General features: G+C 40.7%; 1 protein-coding gene across 1 annotated transcript in view; it reads left to right on the plus strand.

Moving 5' to 3' along the window:
• The first annotated feature begins 429 nt into the window (after positions 1-429).
• Positions 430-25,366, plus strand: part of LOC147976090 (uncharacterized) — a 44,480-nt gene continuing 19,543 nt past the window's right edge. Inside the window, exons 1-2 of the mRNA XM_087520723.1 lie at positions 430-611; positions 690-1,150. Of these exons, the coding sequence (XP_087376849.1) occupies positions 430-611; positions 690-1,150 (643 nt within the window). The remainder of the gene's footprint in view (positions 612-689; positions 1,151-25,366) is intronic.

A 25,366-nucleotide genomic window follows, 5' to 3' on the forward strand; every position in this document is an offset into this window, starting at 1 on the left:
AGTACTCACTGTTGCTTTGCTCCCCCCTTTCTATACCTGGTTGTTGTGACCAGGTGTTGGAGTCCAGGAGCCAGACGCCATTGTCGACAACGACTCTTACTACACTGGAGGTGCCTACTACTACGTGCAGGCCGCCGCCGACGATTAGGAGTAGTTTAGGAGGATCCCAGGCAGGAGGCCTGCGCCTCTTTCAATCTGTATCCCAGTTTGTGCTAGCCATCTTATGTCAACTAGTTTAACTTATGTCTGTACTCAGATGTTGTTGCTTCCGCTGACTCGTCTATGATCGAGCTCTTGTATTTGAGCCCTCGAGGCCCCTGGCTTGTAATATGATGCTTGTATGACTTATTTTATTTTTAGCGTTGTGTTGTGATATCTTCCCATGAATCCCTAATCTTGATTGTACATGTTTGCGTGTATGATTAGTGTATGATTGAATCGGGGGCGTCACACCCGCGAGCAGCAACTCTACCCGAGCCGCTCCTGTGCGCCTCCCTGCACGAGCTCCTCGACCTCGCCACCGGCAGCAGCAGCAGCTGCTGCTGCACCCTCTCGGCGCCGCCTGCACCACGTCGACCCCGTCGGAGCTGTGTCAACCCGGCGACCCCAAGGCCGATCTCGCGCCCCCTTCTTCCTTTTCCTCCCTGGTTTCCCTCTCCCTCACCCTTTCTCTATTTCCCCATGGACAGGAGCTCTCTGTCTTGGTCTGAGCTCTCCCACAAGGTCCCTTCACAGTCGTCCTCTACAGCCGCTGCACCGCCGCCTTGCCCGTTGGTCGCCGGAAGCCGCCTTCGTCCGCGGCCACAGAAGCCAGTAGCAGCGCTGCCCCGTCCGAGCTCCTTCGCCCGAGCACCCATGGAGAGGGCCTCCCGAGCCTCCTCGTGCAGCTCCACCTTGAGCTTCCCTGCCCTGGATCTAGCCGCCCCTACTTCTCGTCGCGCCTCCCCGCCTTGGATTTGGTCGTCCCCGCGACGTCCCTGCCGCCAAGTCCACGCCACAGCCTCTGCTTCCTCTTCATCGAGCAGGAGCTCTGCTCGTCCTGCGCGCCTGGAGATCGAGAAGCTGTGTTCGTTCTCGAGGGCGTTGACTAGGCCCACCCGCAAGCCCCACGGCCCAGCTCCCACCTCACCGACCGGGCCGAAGCCCATGGGTGAGCAGCCCCCTCCAGCCCCTCTCCCGTACACTTTTGGCCCAGTCAGATTCGGCCCGATGTGGTTTTTTTTTCCTGCTGCGAATTTAGACATTATCCAGAGAACGTCAATTTTACAGAAAAGTCCTTCATGTTCATGCATTTAATATCTCACAAACCGTGCATCGGATTAAAATGTTTTATATATGTAAAATGCTTAGAATTTCATCTAGTTTCATAACATGCAACTTTCATCCATGTTTGAAATGCTTAAATTGATGTTTGCATTAAATTTGCTCAAATGCCATGCTAAAATGATGTATTTCATAACTAAATAACCATAGCTTTGAATTAAATAAATTATATATGTAACTTGCTTGGAAAAATGCATAGATTAACATGGTGGCATTGCTTTGCATGTTTAACAACTCTAAAATATGGTTTAGGGCAGAACAGTACCATAACCAAAATATGTACATGGGGATTTTCCGGATTTGTTGTTTGTTATATGCAGCCCCATTTAAATTGCTTAGATAGTATACTTTTGTTATGCTTCACCTCTCGTCATGTTTAACAACATTTAATATTGATGGGTAGCATAAACGGGAGTGAACTAAATGATTGAATGTGGTGTTTCGTCAATATGCAACTCGTTGCATATTGAGCTCCACTTAATTTTCAGTATTGTTTGTTGCACTTTGCCATGCCATGACTCATTAAACCGGACATGCATCATACTTGATTGTGCATCATGCCATGTTTATGTGATGGTTGTTTACCCTGTTGTTTGCTTCTTTCCGGTGATGCTTCTTCTTGATAGTTCCGGTTATGTTGCGATTGTGAGGATTTGTTCGACTATGTTGGTTCGTCTACTTCATGGATTCGGTCTTCTTCCTAGCGGGATTTTAGGCAAGATGACCATCACCTTGGATCTCACTACTATCTTTGCTATGTTAGTTGTCTCGATGCTGTCGCTATGTCGCGCTACCCACCACTTGTTTATCAAGCCTCCCAAATTGCCCTGATAGCCTCTAACCTTTTCCACCATCCTAGCAAACCGTTGTTTGGATATGTTACCACTTTTCTCAGCCCCTCTTATAGTGTTGCTAGTTGTAGGTGCAGTTGTAGGTTGTTCCATGTTGGGACATGGATATCATGGGATATCACAATATCTCTTATTTAATTAACGCATCTATATACTTGGTAAAGGGTGGAAGGCTCGGCCTTTTGCCTGGTGTTTTGTTCCACTTTTGTCGCCTTAGTTTCCGTCATACCGGTGTTATGTTCCTTGATTTTGCGTCCCTAACACGATGAGGGTTTATGGGGCCCTCTTGACAGTTCACTTTGAATAAAACTCTTCTAGAAAGGCCCAACATTGGTTTTACCATTTGCCCAACATAATAACTAAACCTGGTAATTAATTAATTAGCATAGGGGGTCGCGTCCCTGAGGATTATTTCAACATAATACAGGGGGCCAGTGTTGATGGTGTTGGTCCCAAAACAGAGCCACTTGCGGTGCCGCCCCTTCACCTGGGGTATTTGGTTGCCGTATGTAGTGTTCATCCGGACGTGGCCTGAGACGAGATACACGCGGCTACTATCATGGTGTCGGCACGCCGGGAGGTCTTGCTGGACTTGTTTTACCATTGTCTAAATGTCTTGTGCACCGGGATCTCGAGTCTGATTGGATGTCCCGCGATGGAGGATTGTCTCCGCGGAACATGAGCTTGTCATGGGCTAAGTTGGGACACCCCTGCAGGGTTTAAACTTTCGAGAGCCATGCCCGCGGTTATGTTGCAGATGGGAATTTTTAATATCCGGTAGTAGAGAACTTGACACTAGATCCGAATTAAAATACACCAACCGCATGCGTAACCGTGACCGTCTCTTTTCGAGTGAGTTCGAGAAGAGAACACGGTGGGTTTATGTTTGACTTGTAAGTAGTTCAGGATCACTTATTGATCATTACTAGTTCACGACCGTTATGCGTAGTGCTTGCTGCAACCTCACCACTATCCATTCCATACCCATTAAGCTTTGCTAGTCTTGATATCCATGGTAATGGGATTGCTGAGTCCTCGTGGCTCACAGATTACTACAACAATAATTGCATGTATGTGTAATGCGATGATCTAATGTGAGAGTGATGCTTGATTGCTTTTGGAGTTCTTCTTCTTCTTCGATCAAGGGATTAGGTTCCGGGTCGGGGAGCCTGGGATTAGCAGGGTGGATGTCGTTCTTCTTTTTTGTTTGATTTCATCTGTAGTCGGATCCTGCTCTTCTGTATGACGATTGCTATGAATTGATGTATTCATGTATTCATGTTGTGTCTTGTGGCGAGTGTAAGTCTTTATCTTGTATTCTCATCTATTCAGTACATGGTATGTTGTAATGATATCCACCTTGCCATGTGATACGTCTCCAACATATCTATAATTTTTGATTGCTCCATGCTATATTATCTACTGTTTTGGACATTATTGGGCTTTATTATCCACTTTTATATTATTTTTGGGAGTAACCTATTAACCGAAGGCCCAACCCAGAATTGCTGTCTTTTTGCCTGTTTTAGGGTTTCGAAGAAAAGAAATATCAAACGGAGTCCAAACGGAATGAAACCTTCGGGAACGTGATTTTCTCAACGAATAAGACCCAGGAGACTTGGACCCTACGTCAAGGCACAAGAGAGGAGGCCACGAGGTAGGGGGCGTGCCTGCCTAACCCAGGCGCGCCCTCCACCCTCGTGGGCCCCCTGTTGCTCCACCGACGTACTCCTTCCTCCTATATATATACACGTACCCCCAAACGATCAAATACGGAGCCAAAACCCTAATACCACGCCGTAACTTTTTGTATGCACGAGATCCCATCTTGGGGCCTGTTCCGGAGCTCCGCCGGAGGGGGCATCAATCACGGAGGGCTTCTACATGAACACCACAGCCCCTCCGATGAAGTGTGAGTAGTTTACCTCAGACCTACGGGTCCATAGTTAGTAGCTAGATGGCTTCTTCTCTCTTTTTGGATCTCAATACAATGTTCTCCCCCTCTCTTGTGGAGATCTATTCGATGTAATCTTCTTTTTGCGGTGTGTTTGTTGAGACCGATGAATTGTGGGTTTATGATCAAGTCTATCTATGAACAATATTTGAATCTTCTCTGAATTCTTTTATGTATGATTGGTTATATTTGCAAGTCTCTTCGAATTATCAGTTTGGTTTGGCCTACTAGATTGATCTTTCTTGCAATGGGAGAAGTGCTTAGCTTTGGGTTCAATCTTGCTGTGTCCTTTCCCAGTGACAGTAGGGGCAGCAAGGCACGTATTGTATTGTTGCCATCGAGGATAACAAGATGGGGTTTTCTTCATATTGCATGAGTCTATCCCTCTACATCATGTCATCTTGCTTAAGGCGTTACTCTGTTTTTAACTTAATACTCTAGATGCATGCTGGATAGCGGTCGATGAGTGGAGTAATAGTAGTAGATGCAGGCAGGAGTCGGTCTACTTGTCTCGGACGTGATGCCTATATACATGATCATGCCTAGATATTCTCATAAATATTCTCAATTCTGTCGATTGCTCAATAGTAATTTGTTCACCCACCGTAGAATACTTATGCTCTTGAGAGAAGCCACTAGTGAAACCTATGGCCCCCGGGTCTATCTGTATCGTATTGATCTCCTACTACTTAATTATTTACTTTGTTATTTACTTTGCCTTTATTTTACTTTGCATCTTTATCACAAAAAAACCAAAAATATCATCTTTATCATATCTATCAGATCTCACTCTCGTAAGTGGCCCTATAGGGATTGACAACCCCTATTTGCGTTGGTTGCGAGGATTTATTTGTTTTGTGCAGGTACGAGGAACTCGCGCGTAGCCTCCTACTGGATTGATACTTTGGTTCTCAAAAACTGAGGGAAATACTTACGCTACTTTGTTGCATCACCCCTTCCTCTTCGGGGAGAACCAACGCAGTGCTCAAGAGGTAGCAAGAAGGATTTCTGGCGCCGTTGCCGGGGAGGTCTACGCGAAAGTCAACATACCAAGTACCCATCACATACCCTTATCTCCCGCATTACATTATTTGCCATTTGCCTCTCATTTTCCTCTCCCCCACTTCACCCTTGCCGTTTTATTCGCCCTCTCTCTTTATCCTCCCTCTCTTTCTCTAGTTGCCTCTTTTTGCCCGTTTGCTTTTTGTTTGCTTGTGTGTTAGTTTGCTTGCTTGTCACGATGGCTCAAGATAACACTAAAATGTGTGACTTCACCAATACCAACAACAATGATTTTATTAGCACTCTGATTGCTCCTCTTATCGATGCTGAATCTTGTGAGATTAATACTGCTTTGCTGAATCTTGTCATGAAAGATCCGTTTTCCGGCCTTCCTAGTGAAGATGTTGCTACCCATCAAATAGCTTTGTTTATTTGTGTGACATGCAAAATAAGAAAGATGTGGATAATGATATTGTTAAATTGAAGCTATTTCCTTTTTCGCTTAGAGATCGTGCTAAAGCTTGGTTTTCGTCTTTGCCTAAAAATAGTATTGATTCATGGAACAAGTGCAAAGATGCTTTTATCTCTAAGTATTTTCCTCCCGCTAAGATCATCTCTCTTAGAAACGATATTATGAACTTTAAGAAACTTGATCATGAACATGTTGCACAAGCTTGGGAGAGAATGAAATTAATGACACATAATTGCCCTACTCATGGTTTAAATTTGTGGATGATTGTTCAGAATTTTTATGCACGATTGAATTTTGCTTATAGAAATCTTTTAGATTCGGCCTCGGGAGGCACTTTTATGGAAATCACTTTAGGAGAAGCTACTAAAATCCTAGATAATATTATGGTTAATTATTCTCAATGGCATACTGAAAGATCTACTAATAAAAAGGTGCATGCGATAGAAGAAAATAATGTTTTGAGTGGAAAGATGGATGAACTTATGAAATTATTTGCTAATAAGAGTGTTTCTTCTGATCCTAATGATATGCCCTTGTCTACTTTGATTGAAAATAATAATGAATCTATGGATGTGAATTTTGTTGGTAGGAACAATTTTGGTAACAACGCGTTTAGAGGAAATTTCAATCCTAGGCCTTATCCTAGTAATCCCTCTAATAATTATGGTAATTCCTACAACAATTCTTATGGAAATTATAATAAGATGCCCTCTGATTTTGAATCTAATATTAAAGAATTTATTACTTCGCAAAAGAATTTTAATGCTATGATTGAAGAAAAATTGCTTAAGATTGATGATTTGGCTAGGAACGTTGATAGGATTTCTCTTGATGTTGATTCTTTGAAACTTAGATCTATTACACCTAAGCATGATATCAATGAGTCTCTCAAAGCCATGATAATTTCCATTGATGAGTGTAAAGAAAGAACCGCTAGGATGCGTGCTAAGAAAGATGCCTTTATAAGAGCGTGTTCTTCTAGTTCCTATGAAAATAAAGATGAAGATCTAAAAGTTATTGATGTATCCCCTATTAAATATTTGTTTTGCAATATGAATCTTGATAATTATGGGACTGAATATGATCCACCTTTACCTAGGAGGCGTTCTAAGAATTCGGAATTTGTAGATCTTGATGCTAAATTTGATAAAAGTGGGATTGAAGAAATTAAAACCCTAGATGTTGCTAAACCCACTATTATAGATTTCAAGGAATTTAACTATGAAAATTTCTCTTTGATTGATTGTATTTCCTTGTTGCAATCCGTGCTAAATTCTCCTCACGCTTATAGTCAAAATAAAGCGTTTACTAAACATATCGTTGATGCCTTGATGCAATCTTATGAAGAAAAACTTGAATTGGAAGTTTCTATCCCTAGAAAACTTTATGGTGAGTGGGAACCAACTATTAAAATTAAAGATCACGAATGCTATGCTTTATGTGATTTGGGTGCTAGTGTTTCCACGATTCCAAAGACTTTGTATGATTTGTTAGGTTTCCGTGATTTTGATGATTGCTCTTTAAACTTGCACCTTGCGGATTCCACTATTAAAAAACCTATGGGAAGAATTAATGATTTTCTTATTGTTGCAAATAGGAATTATGTGCCCATATATTTTATTGTTATTGACATAGATTGCAATCCTTCATGTCCTATTATTCTTGGTAGACCTTTCCTTAGAACGATTGGTGCAATTATTGATATGAAGGAAGGAAATATTAGATTACAATTTCCAATAAGGAAAGGCATGGAACACTTTCCTAGAAATAAAATTAAATTACCTTATTAATCTATTATGAGAGCCACTTATGGATTGCTTACCAAAGATGGCAATACCTAGATCTATTCTTGCTTGTTATGCCTAGCTAGGGGCGTTAAACGATAGCGCTTGTTGGGAAGCAACCCAATTTTATTTTTATTCCTTGATTTTTGCTCCTGTTTAGTAATAAATAATTTATCTATCATCTGTTTTGGTTGTGTTTTTTGTGTTTAATTAGTGTTTGTGCCAAGTAGAACCGTTGGGAAGACTTGGGGAAAGTCTTGTTGAACTTGCTGTAAAAAACAGAAACTTTAGTGCTCACGAGAACTGCTGCCATTTTTATTTGGAAAGTGCTATTTAGTTAATTCTTTTTGAATATGATTAATAGATAAATTCCTCACGTCGAGCAATTTATTTTAGAATTTTTGGGGTTCCAGATCTTGCGCTAGCTACAGATAACTACAGACTTTTGTGTTTTTGACAGATTCTGTTTTTCGTGTGTTGTTTGCTTATTTTGATGAATGTATGGATAGTAAAATAGTTTATAAACCATAGAGAAGTTGTAATACAGTAGTTATAACACCAATATAAATAAAGAATGAGTTAATTACAGTACCTTGAAGTGGTCTTTTATTTTCTTTCGCTAACGGAGCTCACGAGATTTTCTACTTTAAGTTTTGTGTTGTGAAGTTTTCAAGTTTTGGGTAAAGATTTGATGGATTATGGAACAAGGAGTGGCAAGAGCCTAAGCTTGGGGATGCCCATGGCACCCCCAAGATAATATAAGGATACCTAAAAGACAAGGCTTGGGGATGCCCCGGAAGGCATCCCCTCTTTCGTCTACTTCTATCGGTAACTTTACTTGGAGCTATATTTTTATTCGCCACATGATATGTGTTTTGCTTGGAGCATCTTGTATGATTTGAGTCTTTGATTTTTAGTTTACCACAATCATCCTTGCTGTACACAACTTTTGAGAGAGCCATACATGATTTGGAATTTGTTAGAATACTCTATGTGCTTCGCTTATATCTTTTGAATTATATAATTTTTGCTCTAGTACTTCACTTATATCTTTTAGAGCACGGTGGTGGATTTGTTTTATAGAAACTATTGATCTCTCATGCTTCACTTAGATTATCTTGAGAGTCTTGATAGCATGGTAATTTGCTTAAAATCCTAATATGCTAGGTATTCAAGTTAGTAAAATTTTCTTAAGAGTGTTTTGAATACTAAGAGAAGTTTGATGCTTGATAATTGTTTTGAGACATGGAGGTAATAATATCAAAGTCGTGCTAGTTGAGTAGTTGTGAAATTGAGAAATACTTGTGTTGAAGTTTGCAAGTCCCGTAGCATGCACGTATGGTAAACGTTATGCAACAAATTTGAAACATGAGGTGTTATTTGATTGTCTTCCTTATGAGTGGCGGTCGGGGACGAGCGATGGTCTTTTCCTACCAATCTATCCCCCTAGGATCATGAGCGTAGTACCAAGGTTTTTGATGACTTGTAGATTTTTGCAATAAATATGTGAGTTCTTTATGACTAATGTTGAGTCCATGGATTATACGCACTCTCACCCTTCCATCCTTGCTAGCCTCTTCGGTACAGTGCATTGCCCTTTTCTCACATTGAGAGTTGGCGCAAACTTCACCGGTGCATCCAAACCCCGTGATATGATACGCTCTTTCACACATAAACCTCCTTATATCTTTCTCAAAACAGCCACCATACCTACATATTATGGCATTTCCATAGCCATTCCGAGATATATTGCCATGCAACTTTCCATCATTTTGTTCACCATGACACATTCATTATTGTCATATTGCTTAGCATGATCATGTAGTTGACATAGTATTTGTGGCAAAGCCACCGTTCATAATTCTTTCATACACGTCACTCTTGGTCCATTGCATATCCCGGTACACCGCCAGAGGCATTCATATAGAGTCATCCTTTGTTCTAGTATCGAGTTGTAATCATTGAGTTGTAAATAAATAGAAGTGTGATGATCATCATTTTCTAGAGCATTGTCCCAAGTGAGGAATATATAAAAAAGAGAAAGGCCATAAAAAAAGAGAGAAGGCCCAAAAAATGAGAGAAAAGGAGAGAAGGGACAATGTTACTATCCTTTGCCACACTTGTGCTTCAAAGTAGCACCATAATCTTCATGATAGAGAGTCTCTTGTTTTGTCACTTTCATATACTAGTGGGAATTTTTAATTATAGAACTTGGCTTTTATATTCCAACAATGGGCCTCCTCAAGTGCCCTAGGTCTTCGTGAGCAAGCAAGTTGGATGCACACCCACTAGTTTCTTTTGTTGAGCTTTCATATATTTATAGCTCTAGTGCATCCGTTGCATGGCAATCCCTACTCCTTGCATTAACATCAAACGGTGGGCATCTCCATAGCCCATTGATTAGCCTCGTTGATGTGAGACTTTCTACTTTTTCTCTTCTCCACATAACCCCCTCATTATATTCTATTCCACCCATAGTGCTATGTCCATGGTTCGCGCTCATATATTGCGTGAAAGTTTATAGGTTTGAGATCACTAAAGTATGAAACAATTGCTTGGCTTGTCATCGGGGTTGTGCATGATGAGAGCATTCTTGTGTGACGAAAATGAAACATGACTAAACCATATGATTTTGTAGGGATGAACTTTCACTACTAGGGAAAACCTTATACACAGAATCTTAGCAACAGCGCGGTCTAAAAACAGACGCTACTACTAATTAGCAGCAACGAGCTTTAGAAAAGAGCGCTGCTAATGACTGAGTAGCAGTAGCGCTCTAGGTGAAAAGAGTGCTACTACTATAATTGCCACGGTGTTGCCTCCAGGCTAGATATAGTAGTAGCGCCCTTCCCGTGGACGCGCTACTGCTAAAGAACTTAGTAGCAGCGGTTTTTCTCAAAACTCGCTGCTGGTAAGTATGACCGCAACTAATTAAGTTTAGTGCCATACTGCTAAGCGAACAAGGTGTTTACCACCTTAAATATGTTGCTTCTCAACCTATCTCGAGCACTTGGTCTTCATTGAACTATATGTGTATGATTTGTGGTTGCAATATGAATCCTCGCCTATACCTATACAGGTACAGTGAGGATTCATGTTGACTATTTAGATTATACACAAAAAGATCAATGATGACCAATGTATATTTTTGATGTTTTTACTAAACAAAAGAAATAACTGCTTTCATTAGCAGTAGCGGTTTTTCCCAAAACGCGCTGTAGATAAGTTAGCTATAGCGCGTTTTCTATACGTGCGCTACTGCTAGTTCGAGTTAACCACCCCCCGCATCAAAATTTCGCTAAGTCCTCCTTTCCCCCCCACCGGCCTGTTCCCCTACTCCCTGTCGCCGCCGCCCGAGCCCGAGCGCGCCTGCGCTCTCACCGCCACCGCTGCCGCCCGCCCTCAACCTCACCGCCGCCGCTCTCGACCTCACCGCCGCCGCCCTCGACCTCACCACCGCCGCCCTCAACCGAGCCCGCCGAGCCCGCCGCCCAGGACCGCCGCCCTCCCGATCCCGAGCCCGCCCTCGCCGCCCCTCCGTCGCCGAGCACCTCCCCGCCACCGTCTCTCCCTCTGTAAGCCCCCCACCCCTCCCTACCCCCTCTCTCTTTGCTTAGTTAGTAGATGATTTTAGTAGTAGTAGATGTTAATTTAGGGTTCATAGATAATGATTTTTAGAAGTAGTGGATATTAATTACTAGTAGTGATGGTAAACTAGTTGTATAATTAGCAGTAGTACATGTTAATTAGTAGTAGATGTAGTAGTTAGATGTTAATTAGTAGTAGTAGATGTGCTAGTTTCTTTCTATTTATAGTAAGTTTATATTTAGTAAGAACTAGTTGAATTAATAGAACTAGTTTAGTTTTAGTTGAACTAGTTAAGTTTTAGTTGAACTAGTATAGTAAGTAAATTAATAACTAGTTGAACTACTTCATTTTTAGTAAGAACTAGTTTTTTCTTTTTATACTAAGTTTATATTTAGTAAGAACTAGTTGAATTAATAGAACTAGTTGAATTAATAGAACTAGTTGAACATGCCATATTTGGTGTTATTTTTTAGTTTAAGCAATTATTTCATGTTTTGGTTACACCTCCGAGTGGCCTATGTTTTGCCGGAGTGTTGATTAATTTCCATTCCGGCAAATTTCAGGCGCTCGATATGTCCTTTTTTAGCAAAGGTCATGCCGGATTTTTCCGTGAATTCTGGCATGACTTGTGCTAGAATATGTGGGAAATATCGAGTGGTCTGGATTTTCTTTGAAAAATAATGATCTAATTTAGGTTTTTTACTACATATATTTAATTGTACAAGTTTAATCTTTGAATTATGAACGTAGGAAATGTCGTACTCGGACAACGACAGTCTCCCGGGGGAGTGTAGCTGGTGCCACGACGATCGAGGTATGTGCGACAAGTTCGTTGAGCTGGACGAAGATCGGCGCTTCGGCATTAAGCTCGAGGAGACCTTCGATGTTGAAACGGTACGCAACAACGACAAGTGTTTTTTTTCATAATTAAGCATGACTTCAACTATTTCAACGTCTAATTTTCATCTTTTACAATTCGACTAGCTTATCCCATGCCATGCAAGACGCTATGTCTTGGATAGGATGGGTTTTGAAGACCATGAAAATTTTCAAACAAAGAAAATACACCTAAGGACCCATCATGATATCGATTTTGAAGTAAATCTGTATAATTCTCAGAGCGTAACCCATTTTGGTTGTCAAAATTGGAAGCACTTTGCAAAATGTATGGTTCTTATGAGGGTATGATTGTCACCATGGATCTTGGTCATCCTGACATCGAGCAAGACAATATGGACATTTGGGTCCTTGTTGATACGCTTCCGATTCTACCGCAATGTGAGTTTCTCAAACATAGTTATTAACTAATTTATATTGTTTATTTCAAAATAGTTGACAGCTTATTTTGAATCTTCAAAGAATGTGCAGAAGATGGTAGACAAAACCCACTACACTGATGGCTCCGAATTAACTTATACGGAGAAAAACCATCTGATTGCTTATTGTACTTTTTTTGAGAATTACAATACCTATTATCGAACTCCTCCAAATTATGGTGAATACGTGCCACTAGTGCACGTGTTGAACCACGATAACTTCTATGGAGATACCCTGGTAAGATATTTTACTATTACGACATCCGTGCATCTTTTGCATACTTCTAAAACTAGTAAATCATTGCTAACTACGAAGTTATTACTATGTTTTTCAACAGAAAATCCTGATGGATTGTGTGCCTCATCTGATGTATTACAATGGTCGCCTTGAAGTTCTGAACCTACAGCCAGGTCATCCTATGGATCTCACCTGTGCATATCAAATTTCTGAAACCGGTGAACACATGCTAATCAAAGAGTGGAAAAAATGTTTGGACATTCGTAAGGAGGTTCTTGGAAGCAACATTAAGCGAAAGGCAAGAATTGGAGACAGGATAATCTGCATTATCCATAATGGAGAGCGAGGGGCTATCTTGTTTTTTGCTATTTTACCTTAGAGAATATAGTAGGTCCTAAGAGAATGTAGTAGGTCCTATGATGTACAATATGTTTATTATGTGATACAATGTGTTAGAGTTGAAGATGTCAGGAGTACTTGTGATTACGACTAGTGACCAATGATATGATGATGATGATGATAAGTTGTTAATGATATGATGATGATGATATTTATTATATCATCGGGTGAAAGAACCGCGGATTAGTTTCAAGTGGATGTCCGTCCACTTGAAACTAGTCCACACGGTTCTTTCACCCCGTGATGTAATAACTCGTTATGATGTAAAAACAATTTGTAAATTCCTGTTGTATGAAATTTTTTGCAAAGGTGTATGAATACAACATGAAATAAAAAATAAATAAAATACGAAATAATAGTAGCAGCGCGGGCAGAGAGAAGCGCTACTACTAATTACCAGCAGCGCTCCTCCTGGAACTCGCTGCTACTAAGTCGATTTAGCCGTAGCGTGGGTGGAGGCACGCTACTGCTATTCGTTAGCTGTAGCGCCTTATCAGTAGCGCACCACCCCGCGCTACTGATAGGTCTAAAACCTGCGCTGCTGCTAGCCTTTTCCCTAGTAGTGTTTCTTTGGCCATGTTATTTTGAGAAGACATAATTGCTTAGTTAGTATGCTTGAAGTATTATTATTTTTATGTCAATATGAACTTTTGTCTTGAATCTTTCGGATCTGAATATTCATACCACAATTAAGAAGAATTACATTAAAATTATACCAAGTAGCACTCCGCATCAAAAATTCTGTTTTTATCATTTACCTACTCGAGGACGAGCAGGAATTAAGCTTGGGGATGCTTGATACGTCTCCAACGTATCTATAATTTTTGATTGCTCCATGCTATATTATCTATAGTTTTGGACATTATTGGACTTTATTATCCACTTTTATATTATTTTTGGGACTAACCTATTAACCGGAGGCCCAACCCAGAATTGCTGTTTTTTTGCCTGTTTTAGGGTTTCGAAGAAAAGGAATATCAAACGGAGTCCAAATGGAATGAAACCTTCAGGAACGTGATTTTCTCAACGAGTAAGACCCAGGAGACTTGGACCCTACATCAAGGCACAAGAGAGGAGGCCACGAGGTAGGGGGCGCGCCTGCCTACCCCAGGCGCGCCCTCCACCCTCTTGGGCCCTCTGTTGCTCCACCGACGTACTCCTTCCTCCTATATATATTCACATACCCCAAACGATCAAATACGGAGCCAAAACCCTAATACCACCGACGTAACTTTCTGTATCCACGAGATCCCATCTTGGGGCCTGTTCCAGAGCTCCGCCGGAGGGGGCATCGATCACGGAGGGCTTCTACATCAACACCATAGCCCCTTCGATGAAGTGTTAGTAGTTTACCTCAGACCTACGGGTCCATAGTTAGTAGCTAGATGGCTTCTTCTCTCTTTTTGGATCTCAATACAATGTTCTCCCCCTCTCTTGTGGAGATCTATTCGATGTAATCTTCTTTTTGCGGTGTGTTTGTTGAGACCGATGAATTGTGGGTTTATGATCAAGTCTATCTATGAACAATATTTGAATCTTCTCTGAATTCTTTTATGTATGATTGGTTATCTTTGCAAGTCTCTTCGAATTATCAGTTTGGTTTGGCCTACTAGATTGATCTTTCTTGCAATGGGAGAAGTGCTTAGATTTGGGTTCAATCTTGCGGTGTCCTTTCCCAGTGACAGTAGGGGCAGCAAGGCACGTATTGTATTGTTGCCATCGAGGATAACAAGATGGGGTTTTCTTCATATTGCATGGGTCTATCCCTCTACATCATGTCATCTAGCTTAAGGCGTTACTTTGTTTTTAACTTAATACTCTAGATGCATGCTGGATAGCGGTCGATGAGTGGAGTAATAGTAGTAGATGCAGGTAGGAGTCGGTCTACTTGTCTCGGACGTGATGCCTATGTACATGATCATGCCTAGATATTCTCATAACTATGCTCAATTCTGTCAATTGCTCAACAGTAATTTGTTCACCCACCTTAGAATACTTATGCTCTTGAGAGAAGCCACTAGTGAAAACTATGGCCCCCGAGTCTATCTTTATCATACTGATCCCCTACTACTTAATTATTTACTTTTCCTTTATTTTACTTTGCATCTTTATCACAAAAATACCAAAAATATTATCTTTATCATATCTATCAGATCTCACTCTCGTAAGTGGCCCTATAGGGATTGACAACCCCTATTTGCGTTGGTTGCGAGGATTTATTTGTTTTGTGCAGGTACGAGGGACTCGCGTGTAGCCTCCTACTGGATTGATACCTTGGTTCTCAAAAACTGAGGGAAATACTTACGCTACTTTGCTACATCATCCCTTCCTCTTCGGGGAAATCCAACGCAGTGCTCAAGAGGTAGCACTATGCGCTCGAAATGCGGTTGTGCCCCAATCTTGAATTCATCACGTGATTGGGATAGAATCGTATCTTGGGCGCGACAGATAGCTCCCAACGGTTCACTCCACTCGTTCTCACCATACCGCTCCCGTTTCCCTGGAACCAACTAGAAATCCCTGCCAGCAAGCTTTGAAACCGACAAAAGCTCTCCTAAATCATTCGTTCTCCATTATCTTCCCTCCCGCTTTGTAGTCCCCAGTATGCTTGTCAATCTCTACCACACTACCACGTCTAGCCATCTACACTCGGCCTTGTACGTGTACAATAGCAAAAAACTTCCATTCCATGTAACATTAATCTTATCAAGAGCCATTTCCTTACCGTAAAATATACTCATGTATGGTATGCTCATTTTATACTTTTCAAACAGTTTTTTGTGCAGTGTTGTTGGACCAAGGGTTGGTGTTTCTCTGAGTCAATCAATGATTGCATATGCCACTCACTTGGTCTTTGCTAATTTTGTTTGGGCCTTCCCCCTCCACATGGACATGTGTGAACAGTTGGGTTCAATTTGATTTGAAATAGAATGAAAAATATATATTAATTATACATTGTGATAAAGCCTGATTGTAATTAAAATTAAGACCGAGACCAATCAAATAAGGGGTCAATTTAATGTATAATATATGGATCATTTTAATTTTACGCATACTGGAGGCACGCAACCTCCACCTACACCTCTCAAATAGGCAGTGAACCATCAATCTTCTTGGCTCACTCTTATCAATCATAAAATCATTGAGTGAAAATCTAGTATGTGGTAACTCCATTCGACAGTCCTTCATTGATTCGAATATTGTTCCCGGAGTAAGTTGAGATTTTCATGTCCCACTCAATCATTGTCATGTCAACCAATCGAGTAGGGCGGGTGGGCTCCTTCGGGCATTCTTCTTCCATTGCATATTGGATGTATTTATCCATCAATTCAGTGTTAAGACACGTTGTACGCTACTCTAGCATCAAATAATTTTTCCCTACCACGCAACTAAGATCATCCTGGTGGGGACATATCACTGGATCAGCTTGACCACTAGATGTGCAGTCACTATAGCAGAAGTAGAGTTGGTGATGTATGTAGCCGACCAGCCAAGTCGTCTCCTCCTTGTGTGGTCGATCGCCCGTGAACGATTCCTTCTGGATCCCTCAAATGGCTCCTTGCGGTTCCCTCGGACGGTTCGTCCTAGCACTGCAGATGCTATGCCTCTAAGGTATCTGATAGCCCACAAGTATAGGGGATCGTTTGTAGCCTTTTCGATAAATATGAGTGTCGAACCCAACGAGCAGCTAAAGCCAGAACAAATATTCCCTCAAGGCTATCGACCACCGATACAACTCTACGCACACTTAGTGCTTGCTTTACCTAGAACAAGAATAAAACTAGAAGTACTTTGTGAGAATAAAACTACGAATAAATTGCAAGGTAATAAAAGTAGATAGCTTTTGTCAACAAGAAAGTCATTTGTCCCTAGGCAATCAATTACTAGACCGGTAATAATTCTTGCAATTTTACATGAGGGAGAGGCATGAGCTAACATACTCTCTCTACTTGGATCATATGCACTTATGATTGGAACTCTAGCAAGCATCCGCAACTACTAAAGATCATTAAGGTCGTAAAACCCACTTATGCAATAACCCACTTATGCAATAACCCACTTATCCGTGTTCTGGCTTCTGTCACTCCGGCAACCGACAATAAGCAAATTATGAACATATTGCAACACCCTACAGTGGGGACCCCTCACGTTTGCGCAAGATAGAGGGCACCGCAGGACAGCACCATAATAAAATGTACACTCAAACCAACCACGATCATCAATTAGCCCATAGGACAAAACATATCTACTCAAACATCATAGGATAACCACATATCATTCTGAAATAATATATAGTGTTGAGCACCATGTTTACGTAGAGATTACAACAGGGAGAAGGGGTGTTACACTGCTGCATAGAGGGGGAGAAAGTTGGTGTTGACGGTAGCAAGGTTGTTGATGTAGATCGCCGTCACAATCCTTGCCCCGGCGACACTTCGGCGCCACCGGGAGAGAGTGTTGGGGAACGTAGCATGCAATTTCAAAAAAATTCCTACGAACACGCAAGATCTATCTAGGATATGCATAGCAACGAGAGGGGGAGAGTGAGTCCACGTACCCTCGTAGACCGAAAGCGGAAGCGTTAGCTTAACACGGTTGATGTAGTCGAACGTCTTCTCGATTCAACCGATCAAGCACCGAACGTACGGCACATCCGAGTTCTGCACAAGTTCAGCTCGATGACGTCCCTTGAACTCTTGATCCAGCAAAGTGTCGAGGGAGAGTTTCATCAGTACGACGGTGTGGTGACAGTGATGGTGATGTGATCCGCGCAGGGCTTCGCCTAAGCACTACGACAATATGACCGAAGGAGTAAAGGCGGAGGGGGGCACCGCACACGGCTAAGAACAATTGATGTGCTTAGAGGTGCCCCCGCCCCCGTATATAAAGGATGGAGAGGGAGGAGGCTGGCCTAGGCGTGCCCCAAGGGGGGAGGAGTCCTACTAGGACTTCAAGTCCAATTCGGACCCCCTTCCTTTTACTAGAGGGCAAAAGGGGGAAGGAGATGGAGAGGGAGAAGGAAAGGGCGCCGCGCCCCTCCCCTTGTCCACTTCAGACTCCCCATGGTGGGGGTTCCACCTCCTTGTGGGCTGCCCTGCCTCTCCCCTATGGCCCATATGGCCCATTACTTCCCCCGTGGGGTTCCGGTAACCCCCTGGTACTCCGATAAATTCCCGAAACGTTCCGGAACCATTCCGTTGTCCGAATACTATCGTCCGATATATCAATCTTTACCTCTCGACCATTTCGAGACCCCTCGTCATGCCCGTGATCTCATCCAGGACTTCGAACAATCTTCGTTCACCAAAACACATAACTCATAATACAAATCGTCATCGAACGTTAAGCGTGCGGACCCTACGGGTTCAAGAACTATGTAGACATGACAGAGACACATCTCCGGTCAATAACTAATAGCAGAACCTGGATGCTCATATTGGTTCCTACATATTCTACGAAGATATTTATCGGTCAAACCACAATGACAACATACGTTACTCCCTTTGTCATCGGTATGTTACTTTCCCGAGATTCGATCGTCGGTATCTTCATACCTAGTTCAATCTCGTTACCGGCAAGTCTCTTTACTCGTTCCGTAATGCATCATCCGATAACTAACTCATTAGTCACATTGCTTGCAATGCATATCATGATGTGCATTATCGAGAGGGCCTAGAGATATCCCTCTGATACTTGGAGTGACAAATCCTAATCTCGATCTATGCCAACGCAACAAACACCTTGAGAGACACCTATAGAGCATCTTTATAATCACCCAGTTACGTTGTGACGTTTGATAGCACACAAGGTGTTCCTATGGTATTCAGGAGTTGCATAATCTCATAGTCAAAGGAATATGTATAAGTCATGAAGAAAGCAATAGCAATAAAACTGAGCGATCATAATGCTAAGCTAACAGATGGATCTTGTCCATCACATCAATCTCCTAATGATGTGATTCTGTTTATCAAATGACAACACATGTCTATGGTTAGGAACTTAACCATCTTTGATTAACGAGCTAGTATAGTAGAGCCTTTCTAGGGACACGGTGTTTTATCTATGTTACCACACATGTATTAAGTTTTCGGTCAATACAATTCTAGCATGAATAATAAACATTTATCATGATATAAGGAAATATAAAATAACAACTGTATTATTGCCTCTAGGGCATATTTCCTTCAGAGAGGGGGAGAGAGCCCCCCTCCTTCTTCTTCTTCTTCCTTGGCCTCCCCCGAGATGGGAGGAGAGTTCCCCCTCTGGTCCATGGCCTCCATGGCGGCGGAGGGGCAGGAGCCCCCTAGATTGGATCTATCCCCCTGTTCTCTTCTGTTTCGCGTTCCTATTTTCTGGCCCTTCACCGTTTCTTAAATCCTTGAAGATTGATAAGTCCGACTGCGCTGAAATTTTTACATGGTTTTTTCCATAAATTATCTTTCTTGCGCCTGAAGAAGGGCCCCAACTAACTTATGGAGAGGGCACAAGACACCTGGATGCGCCAGGAGGTGCCTGGCGCGCCCTGGTGGGTTGTGGAGGCCGTGGGCCTCCGTTAGCGTTGATTCCACCTCCCAAAAATCACACACACACATATATATATATGTATATATATATTCCAAAACAATTCTCCGTAAATTTTTATCGCGTTTGGACTTCATTTGATATGGATATTCTGCGAAACAAAAAACATGCAACAAACTGGAACTGGCACTGGGCACTGGATCAATAGGTTAGTCCAATAAATCATATAAAATGTTGCCAAAAGTATGTGAAAGTTGTATAATATTGACATGGAACAATAAAAAATTATAGATACGATAGAGATGTATCAGCAACCCCAAGCTTAATTCTTTCTCGTCCTCGAGTAGGTAAATGATAAAAAAGATAATTTTTGATGTGGAATGCTACCTAGCATAATCTTGATCATATGTCTAATCATGGCATGAATATTAAGACATGAGTGATTCAAAGCAATAGCCTATAATTTTACATAAAGACATCAATACTCAGGCATCCCAACAAACAATCATGTCTTTCAAAATATCAATGCTAAAGGATGATATCCCTACAAAATCATATAGTCTTGTCATGCTCTATCTTCTGAACACAAAGTGTTTATCATGAACTACCCCAGTGTCATCCAAGCAATTGGTTCATACTTTTTAACGCGCTTCAGCATTTTCAAATTTCATGCAATACATGAGCGCAAGCCATCGATATAGCACTATGGGTGGAATAGAGTATGATGATAGGGGTAAATATAGAGAAGACAAAAAAGTAAGAAAGTCTCACATCGACGCAGCTAACCAACGTGCTATGAAGATGCCCATCAATTGATATAATTGTGAGGAGTAGGGATTGCCATGCAACAAATGCACTAAGAGCTATAAGTGTATGAAAGCTCAATATGAAAACTAGGTGGGTGTGCATCTAATCCTATAATGAGAAATTCCCACTAGTATATGAAAGTGATAACATAGGAGACTCTCTATATGAAAAACATGGTGCTACTTTGAAGCACAAGTGTGGAATTAGCATGCGCCTTCTCTTCCTTCCTTCTTTATTTTTTTCTTTTTTTTCTTTTCCTTTTTTTATTTTGGTACGGAGTCTCATCCTAACTTGTGGGGGAATCATAGTCTCCATCATCCATTCCTTATTGGGATAATGCTCTAATGATGAAAGTTGATGATCATCACACTTCTATTTACTTACAACTCGATACCTATAACAAAATATGACTCTATATGAATGCCTTTGGTAGTGTACCAGGATGTGCAATGATCTAGCATAACATGTATAAAAAATGATAAATGGTGGTGAGCCACAAATACTATGTCAGCTACATGATCATGCAGAGCAATATGACAATGAATGCTCAAGTCATCAAAACGGAAGCAGTGAAAGTTGCATGGCAATATATCTCAGAATGGCTATGAAAGGCCATAATAGGTAGGTATGGTGGCTATTTTGAGGAAGATATAATAAGGCTTATGTGTGATAGAGCGTATCATATCACGGGGTTTGGATGCACCGGCGAAGTTTGAACCGACTCTCAAGGTGAGAAAGAGCAATGCACGGTACCATAGAGGATAGCAAATTGCGGAAAGGTAAGAGTGCGTATATTCCATGGACTCACATTAGTCATAAAGAACTCATATACTTATTGAAAAAGTTTATTAGCCCTCGAAGAAAAATACTACTATGCATGCCCCTAGGGGGGAGGTCGGTAGGAGTTAACCATCACGCACCCCCGACCTCTACGCGAAGGAAGACAATCAATAATAAATCATGCTCCAACTTCATAGCATAACGAGAGAGTATACGTGCATGCTTTGGGAATCACAAACCTTAACACCGATATCTTACTAAACACGATCATCCACTAGTACCTCCCACATATTCCATCTCTATATCGCAAAACTATTGCAAGGAATCAAACATACCATATTCAATAATCCACAAGTTTTATGTAGGATTTTATGACTAACCATGCAATTGACCAATTCCCGTTGACTCTCTAAATAGATATAAGTGAAGCAAGAGAGTTTAATTCTTTCTACAAAAGACCATACTCTAACAAATATAAGTGAAGCAAAATAGCATTCTACAAATAACGGGTTTCCATGTGAAGAGAAACAGGCAATCCAAACTTCAAATGATATAAGTGAAGCACATGAAGCATTCTATAGAGCCATACTCAAAAGATATAAGTCAAGTGCAATGAGCATTCTATAAATCAACCATGGACTATCTCATACCAGCATGGTGCATAAAACAAAAATGAAAACTAAACACAAAAGATGCTCCAAGATTTACACATATCACATGAACGAAACGAAAACGGAAACATACTGATACTTGTTGAAGAAAGATGGGATGCCTTCAGGGGCATCCCCAAGGTTAGACGCTTGAGTATCCTTCGATATTTACTTGGGGTGCCTTGGGCTCTTGCCTCTTCTCCTTCTCCTCATATCGATACCTCCTCGATCTTTGATCACTTCATTCACACAAAACTCAACAAATAGCCCGATAAGATCAGTTAGTATAATAATGCAAATCACTACTCTAAGTACTATTGAAAACCCATTCATATTTTGTTTTTGCATTGTAGCTACTGTATTATAACTTCTCCATGTCTTATACCACCGATAGAATCGATAGTTTCATCAAAATAAGCAAAACAATGCATCAAAAACATAATCTGTCTTAAACAGGATAGTCTGTAGCAATCTTAACATCTACCATACTTCCGTAATTCCAAAAATTCAGAGAAATTAGGACAAAATAAACAATTTGTATAGCAATACTGTGCAAAAAGCTTCAGAAACTTTCGACGTTCCATTAAAAAATGTAAAATCACGCACTAGAACCAAAGTTTCTGTTTTTGCACCGCACATACCAACAAGCAATCTACTCATCCTAAAGGAAAATCTTGGCACAATAATTTTACAACAGAAAGGATTTGTACAAGGGATAATTATTTTTCAAGAATTTTCCATGAAAAAATTACATTGTTTCCATGAGCATGAACACAAGTGTTCAAGGTCGACCCTCACTTCTAAAATGCATCACCTTTCAATCGCTTCTCTTTTAGAAAAAGGTTTTTAGGTTCCCCTCTATATTTTTTTGTTTTTAAACTTTATAAACGCACTAAACAGAAATAAATGACTCTAAAACTTCCGGGTTGTCTCCCTGGTGGTGCTTTCTTTAAAGCCATTAAGCTAGGCATAAAGTGCTCAAGTAATTGATCCACCCAGATTTCAAGGTATATAAAAGCCAATTTTAATTAGCAATGATTTATAATTTAGTAGTGAGCACAAAGCAACATATATCATGCAATGACGAAGTCTAACTCTCTTCTTATGCATTGACATGTCATACAAGAACAATTCATGCACATCAAGTAATGACTAATACATAGCATAAGTAGTTTCTTGCAATTTTATCGTGTTGGAAACATAGAGAGTCGGAGATGTAGTTCCTATTTTATAATAATTGCAAGTAGGAGTAGCAAACACATGCATATTATATTCATCAAAATTATCATGTGCAAAGGTAAAAGGCAACCCATCAATGTAATCCTCAATAAGTGTAAACTTCTCCGATATAGTGTAGTTGGGAGAATTCAAAAAGATAATAGGACTATCATGTGTGGGTGTAATAGCAACAATTTCATTCTTAACATAAGAAACTATAGAAAGTCCATCTTCATAAGCATAATTCATCTGGGTGTCCCTAATTTGGGACTCATATTACCATGGCAGGGTGCCCCAAGGAACTTCTGACTATGGTTCTTTTTAGTGGAGGGATAATTGCAAGGTAATGCAGAGTTTCAGAGAATGTCCCCGGGTTCAGATAAATGAGGGTGACACTGCACTTTTTTGGTCTGACAACTGGAATCTTGATAATGAAGTTTCTACTCTCCAGTCCAGATTTCTTAGAATATTCTCATATGCTAAGGACCCATGGATTTCTGTTAAGGAGATTTTCAACTCTCAGGACATCCTCCAGCATTTTCACCTTCCATTGTCAGCCCAGGCTTATGAGGATTTGGCTATGTTGCAATTTTTGATGGGCTGTCACAACAGGACAACTGGCACTAAGGATGTGTGGTTTTGGCAAGCCTCCTCCAAAGAGTACAGGCCCAACATGTTCTATTCTCACACTTTTATATCTGAAACCTTTAATCCTTTGACCTGCTGCATATGGAAATCATCTTGTACTATGAAAATTAAGGTGTTTGCCTAGATGCTCATTATGGACAGATTGAATACAAAGATTATGGTGGACAGAAGGCATTGGCACATGGAGGATGGAGTTCACTGTAGGCTCTGCCCCTTGCAGGCAAAGGAAACCAGGGATCGCCTATCTTTTAACTGCAACTTCAGTGTGAGAGTATGGAATTATCTGCAGATTGAGTGGGCATATGGAGATTCAATTTCTGAATTGGTTATTCAGGCTAGGAGACATTTTGATAAGCCATTTTCACTGAAGTGTTCTTCATTCCTGTTGGAATATCTAGATCATCAGAAATGCAAAAGTCTTCAGAAATGAGAGGGCCAGTTTTAATAAATGGAGAGGTGCTTTTAGGCATGATATCAGTCTTATGCAATACATGATAAAATCTGCTTACAAGGATGATCTCCTAAAGTGGATTTCTTTTCTTCCCCCTTAAGGCATAGTGTTGTAAGATCTCTCTTTTTTCGCTTTCTCCAAGATTAGTTTTCTTTGATTACCTCTTGTAATCCCTTTGTTGTATCTGTTACCATCTGTTCTAATAAAGCTTTTGATATGCTGTGGGGGGTTTTGCCCCACAGTTCCCAGTAAAAAAAGCATAATTTAGATTGGCATCATGGCCACAAGCATAGCAAGCATCAATTTCATCAAAAGGGGATATTTCAAATGAATCAATGGGATCAAAGAAATTATCATAGCATTCATTCTTCGGTAAGCATAAAGGGTAATTAAACAATGTATGAGTTGAAGAGTTACTCTCATTAGAAGGTCAGCACGGGTAGCTAATCCGCTCTTCCTCCTTTTGTTCTTCGCTCTCCTCATCATCTTTTTCATCCAATGAGCTCACAGTTTCATCAATTTCTTCTTCCATAGGCTCCTGCAAAATATTAGTCTCTTCTTGGACAACATAGACTTTCTCAATAAACTCATTAATATAAGCACTAGAAGCATAGTTTTCTAGCAATATTTAAGTATGGCAAAATTTTCAGATTCGTAAAGAGTAGTATCATACTTTTCAATCAAAGAAGCAATTTCATAAGCACCCTTAAAAGCAACAAATTATTCAATTTGTTCAACATCATAGTAATTATAAACACGCTTAGCATAAGAAGATAGAATTCCATTATCTCTAAGCTCACATTGATAAGGAAGGTGTTTCTTAGGGTCCTTAGAACAACAAGTAAAATCATGTATTTCACATAAATTCCAAGCATAGCATTGCGTAGTATTAATTTGATGCAGTAAAAGTTTCCCATTTTGAGATAAGCATTGTCACACAAAATGAACATGCTCATCTAATGATTTGCCCTCAACTAAGCTAGTTGGGGTTTCAGCACGAGCACAAAGGGATCGAAGATGATCCAAGTAAAAAGCTTCAGCATTATGATATATTTTGGGTGGTTCTTCAACCATAGGTTTAGTAGGTACAACTAATTTTTTTGGTATTTTTTTGTTTTCTACCCATAAATAAAGATAGAAAACAAGAGCACAAAATAAAAACTAGTTAGTGATAAAGCAAACAAGCACACATGAGAATATTCACCCCACGCTATTGCTCCCCCGCAATGGCGTCAGAAAAAGGTCTTGATAACCCACAAGTGTAGGGATTGCTTGTAGCCTTTTTCGATAAATAAGAGTGTCGAACCCAACGAAGAGCTAAAGGTAGAACAAATATTCCCTTAAGTTCTATCGACCACTGATA

Source organism: Triticum urartu, chromosome 4A (genome assembly GCF_056163025.1).
Source record: "Triticum urartu cultivar PI428250 chromosome 4A, HENAU_Tu73, whole genome shotgun sequence".
NCBI lineage: Eukaryota > Viridiplantae > Streptophyta > Magnoliopsida > Poales > Poaceae > Triticum > Triticum urartu.